This window comes from Balaenoptera ricei, chromosome 18 (genome assembly GCF_028023285.1).
Source record: "Balaenoptera ricei isolate mBalRic1 chromosome 18, mBalRic1.hap2, whole genome shotgun sequence".
Classification (NCBI taxonomy): Eukaryota; Metazoa; Chordata; class Mammalia; order Artiodactyla; family Balaenopteridae; genus Balaenoptera; species Balaenoptera ricei.
Genome location: NC_082656.1, coordinates 1,025,394 through 1,038,868, shown reverse-complemented (window position 1 = coordinate 1,038,868; position 13,475 = coordinate 1,025,394). Strand labels below are relative to the sequence as shown.

At 39.0% G+C, this 13,475-nt stretch overlaps 1 protein-coding gene across 12 annotated transcripts in view; it reads right to left on the bottom strand.

The window, feature by feature from the left end:
* IFT88 (intraflagellar transport 88) overlaps positions 1 to 13,475 on the bottom strand; it is a 74,959-nt gene that overhangs the window by 60,948 nt on the left and 536 nt on the right. For all 12 annotated transcript variants that reach the window (XM_059902998.1, XM_059902999.1, XM_059903000.1 and 9 more), the window contains exons 2-3: positions 8,437 to 8,532; positions 4,963 to 5,025 (exon numbers count right to left, since the gene is read on the bottom strand). In XM_059902998.1, the coding sequence (XP_059758981.1) occupies positions 4,963 to 5,025; positions 8,437 to 8,526 (153 nt within the window). In that variant the 5' untranslated portion in view covers positions 8,527 to 8,532. The remainder of the gene's footprint in view (positions 1 to 4,962; positions 5,026 to 8,436; positions 8,533 to 13,475) is intronic.

The window sequence follows — 13,475 nt, the reverse complement described above, 5'->3', positions numbered from 1 at the left end:
AAATGTTCTCATCTCTGAAATAAAGATACAAAGTATGTTGATCACAAAGTTGTAACTGGAATCAAACAGGACCACAGAGGTGAGAAAGTATGCTAAACAGGTTAGCTGTTGGGCATCTTTGTTTAAGTATTTGATTAAAACATCATTCTTAGAGGAGTTCTACTTCTGGCTTGACGGACCGCTGTTTTAAACATCTCTCCCTCTAAGAACAACTAAGGCAGCTGGGGACAAAAATATTTTTGCAAAAAATCAGTTTAGATACATTAAAGAACCATCAAGGCCATGAGGAATTACAAGGCCTCAAGCTGAGGAACAGAAGGGAAGACTGAGGGCTGAGCTGCGTCTGGGCTGCTCTTCTCCCAGGGGTGTCTGTTAATGCGGAAGGCCAGGCCGCAAGGCTGAACAGAGCTTTTTACAGAAGACAGGGCTGAAGACATAAACCCTGGAGCTGGGCCTGCTGAGGTGGCAGCCCTGGGAATCCTCCAGTATTCAGACTTGACTGACCTCCAAAGGCTACACTCAGACTGGAAGGGAAATCAGAAGGACACCAGCCCTTTTAAGACCTGAGCCCAATTTAGAATCATCTCAAACTCAACTGGCTTGAAGTGATTCAGGATTCCTTGCATCTCTGAGGCCATAAGCAAAAGTAAATTCTCTCTAGTAAAAGATACCTGTCCTGATAAGGCAGCCACTACCCACATGTGGCTGTTGAGCATGTGAAATGTGGCTCAGGCAATAGGATCTGGATTTTAAAACTTTACTTACTTTTAAATGATTTAAATATAGTCACATGTGGCTAGTGGCTATCACACTAGACAGCACAGACATACAGCCTTAAATTATCTCTAAAAATCTTCATTTACAATGCCTGGCATTCAATTAAAAACAACCAGACACATAGGAGCAAGACTACCTAACCAAAACCAAGAGAAATAAATGGAAAGACAGGCAGAAGGGGAAACATGCGATGGAAACGTCAGACACAGGCTTTAACACAACTATGGTCAATATGTTCAGCGAATTAAAAGACAAGATGACAATTTCAGTAGAGAACTAAAAACTATAAAAAATGGATAAATGGAAATTCTAGAACTGAAAACTGAAAATAACGTAAAATTCTGGCATTGTCCAGAAAGTAGTAAAATACTAAATTATACTAGACTTTGATAAGTTAAAGATGAGTATTGTAATCTTTACAAAAACACTAAAAAATGGCTAAAGAATGTAAGCTCCCAAGATAACAGAGGGAGAAATGGAATAATAAAAAATAATCAAACAAAACAAGATAAGAAAGGAGAGAAAATGAAACATGAAAAAGGCAGGAAAAAACAAAAAGCAAATACTAAGGCAACAAATTTAAACCAAATCAGTAATTTCATTAAGTGTAAATAGACTAAAAGAAGGAGATTATCTGACAATATTAAAACAAAAACAAAAAACCCAGAGCTCTATTCATGCTGCTAATAAGAAATACATCTTAAATATATAGATATGAGAATACTGGAAGCAAAAAGATGGGAAAGACATACAATGTAAACACTAGACAAAAGAGAGCTTGAGTAGCTCTAGCAATATACTAATATTTGACAAAACAGACAAACAGCATTACTAGAGACAGGACATTTTATAACAATAAAAGGGTAAATTTAACACAAAAATATAACAATTCTAAATGTCTTTCCTCCAAATATATAAATCAAAAACCTAAAAAAAAGAAAGAAAACCACAATCACAGTGTAAGATTTGACCATTTTTCTCATTAATAGAACTATAGTTCCCCCTCCCCCCAAAAAATCAGTAAAAATATAGAAAATTTGAACAAAACCATTACCAAACTTGACCTAATTGACAGATAACAGGTCTTGGAAAAACATGAAAAGGAAGGATGTGGGTCTCAGCAATATTTTTCTGTGAGAACAAATTGAAGGAAAGAGACCATTTTTCTTTTTAACTACTCACTAATGACTAGATCCGTTCTTCTGGGTTTTATTTTTGGCACTGGACTCATCTCTTAGGTGGACTGGATCCTATGTTGTCGCCTTTCTTCACCTTGCACCCTCACCACAGTGCCTTTCCTCACAGATCTCAAGGGCAATCTGAACTGTGCACATCCTTAAATATTCAACTGTAAACCTATCTTCTAAGCAGCCTCTTCTGATTGTCCCAACTAGTGATAAAAAACTGATCTTTGTGGTCCCATAGCAATTTATACTCTTTTTCCAGCACATAATACATTATGCCTTGTAATTTCTATTTCTGTCCCTTTTATTCTCCTCCTTAGGTTCCTCTGGAGCTAGCTGCAATTTTGTCCCTCTTGAGTGAGCCCAGTCCCTTTCATATAACATTTGCACAATTTTTTCCCCTTTAATATAGTAAGTAGGGTGTGATGAAAATATCATTCAAGGCGGCTGGAGACCTGACCTCTGTCCTGGTTATAGGTAAGTGCGAGACCTCGCCTCCCCAGGCTTGTTTTCCTCAGCATAACGTGAGGATCTCTGAAGTCATTTCTAAATATCGATGAAGGGCCAGCCTGGAGACATTACCACCTGTCTGACACCCAGAATCACTAAACTGAAGACAATGTTTGCTTATTTACTAAGTCATGTGATAAAGATCTGTGGAGGACCCACAGCAGGCAAAGAAAGAACAATAAGACAGTCTGCCTCCTCAAAAAGCTTACGGCCTTGTCATTAGCCAAGTGCAAGAACTTGACCTACAATTTTCTTTCCATAATGAAGGTAAACTCAAAATTAAAATATAGCTTGTGGAATGTGTAGTCAAGAATTGACTTCACCCTAAGAGAGGTCTGGCTTTGCCCTTTGCTACTGGGAGGAGATCTGCAAGCCCCTGGAATGTCCTGCCTGACACACCCCTGTTTGCCTGGGGGCTTTGGCCACCAGACAGTCTAAACTCCAGACTTATGAGCCTGAACCTCCAGGAGGGGCTGGAGAGTAACGGGCAGCCATGAGGACAGTATGTGACGGAGCTCCATGAAAACTCTGGACACCAGAGTGGTGGGAGGGCTTCCTTGCTGGCAATCCTCCCAAGTACCGCCACCACTCAGAGTGGCTGGGAGGTTAGTGCCACCCAGAGCTCCACAGGGAAAGGATGACCACAAGCCCCACGTTTGGACCGCCCGAGACTGTGCCCCGTGTCTCTCTTCTCTGGGCAGATTTAACCTGTATCCTTCCCCTGTAATAAACTGTAAGCATACCAGCTTTCAGCGAGTTCTGCGAGTCCTTTCAGAAAAGGACCGGCGCTGAAGGTGGTTTTGCAACTGGTGTCAGAAGTGAGGACAGGGGCTTCCCCAGTGGCGCAGTGGTTAAGAATCCGCCTGCCAATGCAGGGGACATGGGCTCGAGCCCTGGTCTGGGAAGATCCCACATGCCGCGGAGCGACTAGGCCCGTGAGCCACAACTGAGCCTGCGCTCTAGAGCCCGTGAGCCACAACTACTGAGTCCACATGCCACGACTACTGAAGCCCACGAGCCTAGAGCCCGTGCTCCGCAACAAGAGAAGCCACCGCAATGAGAAGCCCACGCACTACAACGAAGAGTAGCTCCCGCTTGCCCCAACTAGAGAAAGCCCGCGTGCAGCAACGAAGACCCAACGCAGCCAAAAAAATAAATAAATAAAAATAAAATAATTTTTTAAATAAATAAATATATTTTTTTAAAAAAAAGGTCAAATGATCTTCAACAAGGGTGCCAGGACCATACAATGTGGAAAGGTCAGTCTCTCCCAAATGGTGCTGGGAAAACTGGATATCCACACAAAAGAATGAAATCAGACCCTTAATCTTGTATCACATACAAAAATGAACTCAAAATGGATTAAAGGCCCAAACGTAAAAAGACCTAAAACTATAAAACTCCTAGAAAAAAAACATAGGGGAAAATTCCATGGCATTGGACTTAGTAATGATTTCTTAGCTATAACACCAAAAAGCACAGGCAACAAAAGCAAAAACAGACCAATGGGACTACATCAAATATAAAAACTTTTGTGTGTCAAAGAACCCGATCAACAGAATTTAAGAAAAGCAACCTATAGAATGGGAGAAAATATCTGCAAAGCATATACCCAATAAAGAATTCCTACAACTCAACAACAAAAAAATCAAATAACCCAGTTAAAAAATGGGCAAAGTACTTGTACAGACATTTCTTCAAAGATGATATACAAATGGCCAAAGACCATATGAAAAGATAGTCAACATCACTAATCATCAGAGAAATGCAAATCAAAACCACAATGAGAATCACCTCATACCCATTAAAGTTGCTACTATCAAAAAAATAGAAAATAACAAGTGTTAGTGAAGGTGTAGAGAAACTGGAACCCTTGTGCACTGTTGGTGGGATTGTAAAATGGTGTAACCACTATGGAAAACAGTATGGAGGTTCCCCCAATAATTAAACATAGAACTACCATATGATCCAGCAATCCCACTTCTGGGTATATATCCAAAGAATTGAAAACAGGGTCTCAAGATATTTGCACACCCATGTTCATAGCAGCACTATTCACAACAGCCAAGAGGTGGAAGCAACCCAAGTGTCCATGGAACAAAATGTGGTCCATCCATACAATGGAATGTTATTCAGCCTTAAAAAGAGAGGAGATCCTGACACAGGCTATACCGTGGATGAACCTTGAGGACATTATGCTACATGAAATAAGCCAGTCACAAAAGGACAAAAACTGTATGATTCCACTTATACGTGGTACCTAGAATAGTCAAACTCATAAAGACAGTAGAATGGTGGGGGCCAGGGGCTGGCGGAGGGAGATGGGGGCTGTTGTTTAATGGGGACAGAGTTTCAGTTTGGGAAGACAGAGAGTTCCAGGGATCTGTTTCACAACAATGGGAATTAATTTAACACTACCAACGTGTACATTTAAGAACAGTTAATATGGTAAATTATGTGTTTTTTACCACAATAAAAAAAATTCACTTACTGGAGGTCTTCTGCCGTGACTAGTTCTCACAGCTTGCTGAAAAGCTGTGTCATTCTCCAATTCCTAAAATGAAAAGGCAAACTTAACATTCAACATGAAGTGACAATTTTTTAAAATGTTTAACCTCGACTGTTTGGTGTTCACGATCCTCTATAATCCATCTTCCTCCCTCTGCTGACATCCAGGTAGGGTAGGGCTCAAGGACTCCTGTCCTCAAATCCCCCTTCACACTACAAAATGCCAAAGCCCCTTCCCCCCTTAGGGAGAGGAGTACTGACAATGTCAGTCAAGTTTAAGGCCATTTCACTGGCTACTGTTTAAATGGGTGCTATCAACACACGTGGTTAAAAGATCAAGTCTGCAAGGATATGGCCTTTCTTATGTTTCTCTTTTCCAAGCAGCTGGAGCGGTAGGAACAGAGAATCCCCCCCATCCTTTTTCCCTCTCTCCCTCCCCTCTCTTCTTCCATATTCTGGACCATGGCTAGGAGCCTTACCTGAGAAAACCTTAGGACAGAAAAGGCTGTATCCTCTCCCAGAAATGGAGCAAACACTTGCTCTGGTTTCATCTCCGCTTGCCCAACTGAAAATGGCTTTTCATCTCACGGGAGAGGTAAAGTCTGAGATTCAGACTAGAGCCAGGCTAGGCTCCACCGGGTCCAACCTGTGATGCCACTTGGAACCAAAGCCTCCGTTGAAATAAAACGTTACTATGCTTTGCTGATTCCTGACCTATGCTCACATTCTCCCTGAGGAATCTGAGGAAAGTAACATTAGTCAAGTGCAAGATACCAGTGTTTCCGAGTTTTCTGGACAAAATGCCATTCTAGCCTCTCTCAAAAGCACCAAGCCTCTCCAACTGCCAGTCTAAGCAGCCTTTGTCCCCTGTCCCTTCAGCAGCACAAGTTCGGCTCCAGCCCTCTATACATCTATGCTCAGTACTCACACTCACCTCTGATTTACTGCAATCTACTTCCCACAGAAACAAACTTGCTGATTATTAAAAAACAAACACAAACAATACACAAAAAATGGAGTCGATATCAATTAACTTTTTAAAACCTTGGAGACAATTAAAGTAAAATGTTTGTATAACCAGGATGCTAATACAATGTACTTTAAATGTGATTATGTACAAGGATTCTTCTTTAATTTTCCTTCAAAATAATCTTCATAACCTTCCATATCAACTACATAAAATGAAGTAAGTACACAAGTCTCAGCCATAGAAACCAGGCAACTTTCACACGAAGTACAAAGCCACGGGCTGCCTTTGAAATAATTATACTACCTTGGCACATCTTTTAGGAAAAGCCTTCCAGTATTCCTAAATTATTAGTAAAATTTGATTAATCAGCTCGGCGAAGTCTCAATGACAAACTAAAAATTGACAACAAATTCTCCAATTACAAATACCAAATCAACACAACTTTTGTCATTTTTTCCTTTGTTCATGATTTGATTAACAATTTGCATCATCTATGAACACCTTAGGAACTGTTTCAAGTCATTCAGTTATATATTAATTACTCCAATTAATTAAAATAAAAGAAAACCATGGGTAAACCAAATTTTTTATTTTACTGTGTGATTTATTTTTGTGTATGATATTCCGAATATTTGCTTCAAGTTAAATAATGAAGCCACACTGTGATGACCTGAAGAGTTAGGAAGTTTCTCTGATGTTTTCAAGAATGATCATGATGATATATTAATTCCACTTGTGGGACTCTACCCAAGGAAATGTTTGATCACAATAGAGAAAATTATTTATGCATAAAATTACTCATTGTGCTATTGTTATTAATAGGGGCAGAAAACTATATAAATAATTATCCTATAGTCAGAAAATAATCAACTGTATATAGTCGGTATTATGCAGCCATTAAAATTATATTTAAATTTTTAGTACCATGAAACTTTGTTTATGATGCAGCCGAATGTAAATAAGCAAACAGAAAAGTAAACATTAGTTCAATTCCAAACACGCTAAAAGAAAATTGTATGTGTATGCATGAAGGAAAGACAAAAGCAACAAAATGTTAACCGTACTCATTTCTGACTGCTGGTATTATGGGTAATTTTGTTTTTCAACAATGAGCACATATTTTTTTTTTATACATATAACTTTTACGACTGGGAGAAAGGGGGAGATTCAATGGTTTTCATAATTTATACTAGCTTAGGAAAATGCCCATGCTTTAATACAAATTTTTAAAAACTAGTCTATGTAATCATATCCGTGTATGTATAAGTGTTTGTATACAGGGAGGGAAAAACCTGAATATATTAAAAGACACGGGAATACAGCAAAACATTGGGTGATATGTGTAATACAGGTGATCTTCAGGTAACAGTATTCATGTCATTTTATTTTTTTCTCCCATCTTATGTATTTTTCAAATTTTCTATGATGAGCAGTATCTCCTAGATTTTTATTTCATATAGAGTAAGTGAATGATTTCTATTTTATTTTCTTGCTTTCTCTCTAGGTCTCAAATTCACAGGCAAACATTTTTCTCCAGAGGAAAAAACAATTCAAAAATGACTGAAAGCCATATGAAAAACTCTAGAATGAGATTTCCTAAATTAGTTTAAAGTCCTCTAAATGCTAATATTTGATTCTTAAATACTAGCAAGTAAATTAACGCCCACATCCTTCATCCTTACTTTCTTTCACATGCTAATTCAAGATAACTTTATAAAGAGTTTTCTTTGGTTTTTGTCTTTTACAATTTGGAAACTATAACTCTCACAATAATGTAAACAGATTTAAAATATTCAAGTATTTGTCTTAGTAACAATTTCATCCTGTAATTACTATACTACTAAATATTAAGCAGATATAGGTTTGTTGACATAAGCGAATATTCATAAAAGGGAAAAAGCAGGTGACAAAACAGTACACAATGATACCATTTTATCCAAAAACATATACAGTATACATATACACATACATATGTGCATAGGGAAACATTTAGCGTTAAGCACTGTGAGTTAGTTAATGTTTATCTCTGGGTGGTGACAGTTTCTATGATTTTAATTTTTCTTTATATTTATTTCTATTCTCTAATTTTTCTATAAAATACTTGTATAATTTAATTCAAAGAAGAAAAATAACTATATGACATTTCAAATTTAGAACATTAAAAAAACTGATTTTAGGTACTTCAAGTGATCTAAGTCTTGTAACTTACATATTCAGATAATTAGTACAGAAGAATACAAGTATATAATTGATCCTAATTCTTTTCCATAAACTTTTTCACATCTTTATGCTGCTATTATTACTATTGGTAGAAGTTAGTACAGTCTTCAGTAATAGCACTTTTCTAGGCTTTTAATCAACTTACTTAATCTAAAGCATGATAAAGCAGAACCCTCAAATCCAAAATTTTCATGAACCAGCTGGTTAGCAAAGACCAATGTAAAAAAAAAAAAAAAAAAAAAAAAACACAAATTTTTTTTTTTTTACCTCGGTATCATAGGTTGGATTGTAGTCATTATAACCAGAATAAAGATCATCTTCATCTGTCTCTGGGGCCAGGTGTACATTTTGCATCATTTGTACCTATGAAAAATCACTGCTGTAAATGTATTCTTGGAATAAGAAATAATTGTTAATTGAAATAAAGTATAACTATTTAACAACCTTCCTGGTCAAATTTATCTCTACATGTGTTTATGGCTTAAACTTTTTTTCAGGTCAAATTCTTAAAACTAGGCATCAAAACAGACACAAAGGTCAATGGAACAGAACAGAGACCCCAAAAAAACCCATGCATATATGGTCAACTGATTTATGACAAAGGAGCCAAGAATATACAATGGGGAAAGGACAGTCTCTTCAATAAATGGTGTTGGGAAAACTGGACGGCCACATACAAAAAATAAATCTGGGCCCCTACCTTACACCATAAACAAAAATCAACTCAAAATGGATTAAGGACCTGAAACCATAAACTCCTAGAAGTAAACATAAACAGTAAGTGCCTTGACATCGGTCTTGGTGATTTTTTTTTTTGGATTTGACACCAAAAGCAATGGCAACAAAACTAAAAATAGATAAGTGGGACTATATCAAACTTAAAAGTTTCTGCACAGCAAATGAAACCATCAACAAAATGAAAAGGCAACCTACTGAATATCTGCAAATCATATATCTGATGAGGGGTTAATATCCAAAATATACAAAGAACTCATGCAACTCAACAACAACAACAAAAACTCGATTAAAAAATGGGCAGAGGGGGGACGTCCCCGGTGGCGCAGTGGTTGAGAATCTGCCTGCCAATGCAGGGGACACAGGTTCGAGCCCTGGTCTGGGAAGATCCCACATGCCACGGAGCAACTGGGCCCGTGAGCCACAATTACTGAGCCTGCGCGTCTGGAGTCTGTGCTCCGCAACAAGAGAGGCCGCGATAGTGAGAGGCCCACGCACCGCGATGAAGAGTGGCCCCTGCTTGCCACAACTAGAGAAAGCCCTCGCACAGAAACGAAGACCCAACACAGCCATAAATAAAATAAAATTAAAAAAAAAAAAATTCACCTATGCTGACTCCTGTCCCTTCCCTTCTTTAAAAAAAAAAAAAAAGGACAGAGGGGACCTCCCTGGTGGCGCAGTAGTTTAGAATCTGCCTGCCAATGCAGGGGACACAGGTTCGATCCCTGGTCCAGGAAGATAGATCCCACATGCCTCAGAACAACTAAGCTCGTGCGCCACAACTACTGAGCCTGTGCTCAAGAGCCCACGAGCCACAACTACTGAAGCCCGCGCGCCTAGAGCCCGTGCTCCGCAACAAGAGAAGCCACCGCAATGAGAAGCCTGCACACCGCGACGAAGAGTAGCCCCCGCTCGCCGCAACTAGAGAAACCCCACGTGCAGCAACGAAGACCCAACGCAGCCAAAAATAAAACTAATTAAAAAAACTAGGTGTCAAAACATTCATTCATTGCACTTGTTTCACATTTATTCCACACCCACTACATTAAAAGGACAGTGATAGACACAGCTGATTGTACTGATTTTCAAGGAGCTTAGTATCAAGTGAAGAAAGGTATATAATAGTCAATTATAATGCAAGGCAGAAATCACGAACACCTACCATAGGGCTAAATTAAAGAGACCAACAACACAAAATGTCAGCAAGCACATGGAGCAATCAGAATACTCATATGTTGTTTAGTGGTAGTGTAAAATGGTACAACTTAAGGAAAAAATCTGGCAGTCTCATGAAATTAACATATATCTCTTATGACCCAGCAATTCCACTCCAAAGTATTTACCCAAGAGAAATGAAAACATATGTCTATAAAAAGATTTAAGTGTATTTACAGGAGCTTTATTCACAATATCCAAAAATTGGAAACAGACCATACCCATCAATAGAATGGATAAGCAAAAGGTGGCATATTTAATGCAATGAAGTACTACTCAGCAATAAAAAACAGTGCACTGATGACATTTGTAACAATACATAAAAATCTCAGTTATGCTGAGCGAAAGAAGCCTCACACAAAACAGTACCTAATGTATGTTTCAAGTCCTAGAACAGGCAAAACCATGGCAGAAAACAATCAGAACACTAGTTGCTTCTTAGAGGTGGGGGGTAGGGACTGAATGAAAAGGGCATGACAGAATTTTCTGAAGTGATAAATGTTCTATATCTTGACAGGTGATTTGGTTACACAGGTGTACGCATTTGCAAAAACTCAGTAAACGCGTACTTGAGATTTCTGCTTTTTACTGTTTGTAAATTTTTTCTTGAAAGAAAAATCTATAAACAAATACTGAACTATAATTAATATACATACTCAAATATTTAAGGGCAAACAGTATCTGTAATTTAGTTTGAAATGCGTAAAAATAAGATGGATAAAAGGATTGCTAAGTGATAAAGCGAGTACAAAAAATTGTTAATGGTATAATCTATGTAGCAGGTATGATGTTCACTGAAAAATTCTTTAAAATTTGCTGTAGAGGGCTTCCCTGGTGGCGCAGTGGTTGAGAATCTGCCTGCCAATGCAGAGGATACGGGTTTGAGCCCTGGTCTGGGAAGATCCCACATGCCGCGGAGCAACTGGGCCCGTGCGCCACAATTACTGAGCCTGCGAGTCTGGAGCCTGTGCTCCGCAACAAGAGAGGCCGCGATAATGAGAGGCCCGCGCACCGCGATGAAGAATGGCCCCCACTTGCCGCAACTAGAGAAAGCCCTCGCACAGAAACGAAGACCCAACACAGCCATAAAAATAAATAAATAAATAAACCCAAAGTTAAAAAAAAAAAAAAAAAATTTGATGTAGATTTGCAGAGTAAATTTTCATAATAAAATGTGAAAAAAGTACAAAACAAGATGAAATAGATGTCAAAGCAAAGTAAAATAGAAGCATGGGAGAAATGTAATTATTGTGTACATATACTATAAATGTCGTAATTACTAGAGAACTGGGGAAGAATTCCCAGAAGACGACTCATTCAAATTGAGTCAATATTTTTGGCAATTTGGGAAGGGGGTTGTCTAGTTACCCAAGAAATGTAGTACTGAATTACTCTGTGTATCTCAAAATACATATTATCTTTAAAGCTTGTACAATATTGTGTCAGTAAATTCCTACAAAAGTTTCAGCTTAATCTTATTGCTCAGTAAAATGCCAAATATATGTGGCTACTCATAAACTTTTAACATTACTTTAATAATAAAATTATTAATCTTTTGATATAATTCACATACCATAAAATTTACCCTTTAAGTACCATTCAGTGGTTTTTAGTATATTCACAACGTTGTGCAGCCATCACCGCTATCCAATTCCAGAACATTTCATCACCCCATGAAGAACCCTGGGGCCCTTTAGCAGTCACTCTCCATTTCTCCCTCCTCCTGTCTCAGAGGATTTGCCGATTCTGGACATTCCACATAAAAGGAATCATCCAATATGTGGCCTTTTGTGTCTGGCTTCTTTCACTTAGCATTTTTTCAAGGGTCATCCACAGTATAGCATGTATCAGTACTTTATTCCTTTTTATGGCTGAATAATATTCCATCATAAGGATATACAACATTTTGTCTATTAGTTAATGGACATTTGGATTGTTTCCACTTTTGACTACTATGAGTAGCTACTGCAAGACTTCCCGGGTGGTCCAGTGGTTAAGAATCCACCTTTCAATGCCGGGGACCTGGGTTCGATCCCTGGTGAGGGAACTAAGATCCCTTTTGCCACAGGGCAACTAAGCCCGTGTGCTGCAACTACAAACCACGCAAGCCACAACTAGAGATCCCACGCGCCACAACGAAGATCCTGCACGTCACAACTAAAGATCCTGCATGCCACAACTAAGACCTGACACAGCCAAAAAATAAAAGTAAATAAATATTTTTTTAAAAAACTACTGCACTATGGGGAATTCTCTGGCGGTCCAGTGGTTAGGACTCAGTGCTTGGCAGAGCCAAAAAAGAAAAAAGAATCCCTTATATGTTCTTGATACTAGACCTTGTCAGATAAATGACTATGAACTATTTTCTCCCATTCTGTGCACTCTTTCTACCTCTCGACAGTGTCCTTGGAAGCACAAAGGTTTTTAATTTTGATGATGCACACATATATTTTTCTTTGGTTGTTTGTGCTTTGGGTGTTACAGCTAAAAAACCACTGCCTAATCCAAGGTCAAGAAGATTTACACCTGTTTTCTTCTAAGAGTTTTATGGCTTTAGCTCTTAGATTTAGGTCTTGAGAGTTAATTTCTCATTACTTTTTGGAGATGAAAATTCACTATGAGAGCAAATGTCAATCATATAGAAATGTTCATTCCAAAATAACCCCCCAAAATATTGTCAGTGATAGAAGACATACAAAATATTTTAACTTAAAAGTTTTAAGTCAGGTAATGGGACACCAGTGGTTCTCAAAGGTCAGCGTGTGTCAGAAACCCAAGGGCTGGGACTTCCCTGGCGGTCTAGTGGTTGGGGCTCCACGCTTCCACTGCAGGGGGCCTGGGTTCGATCCCTGGTCCAGGAAATAGGATCCCACGTGCCATGCCGCGCGGCCAAAACAACAACAAACAAATCTATGCTAAACTGATAGGCAAAGTAATTTTGAAAAAACGAAAGAAACCCAAGGGCTTGTTAAAATCAGACTGCCACTCCCCCATACCGGTTTCTGATTCACCAAGTCTCAGGCGGGAGTCGCCATCACCCCCTCCACCCCTTGGAATGTGGGTTTCTAACAAGTTCCCAAGCGTTGCTCCTGCTGCTGCCCCGGGAACCACGCTGTGAGGACCATTGTGCTCAACAGGAACCACCTGATTACAAGCCCCATTTAAGTCAATTTAGCTTACACGTCTCTCAGAACAACAAGCAGCTTTTACAACTGGAGATCCTTTCTGCTGGGCTGTCCCCAGACCAAAAAAGTTCAGACCTGAGAGAGACTCGGGCTGCCCGACGCGGAGAGTAGGGTGCGGTGGGGAAAGGTGAAGCACCCAGGGAACAGCTAAGGCGGCGGAGGTCCGCCACG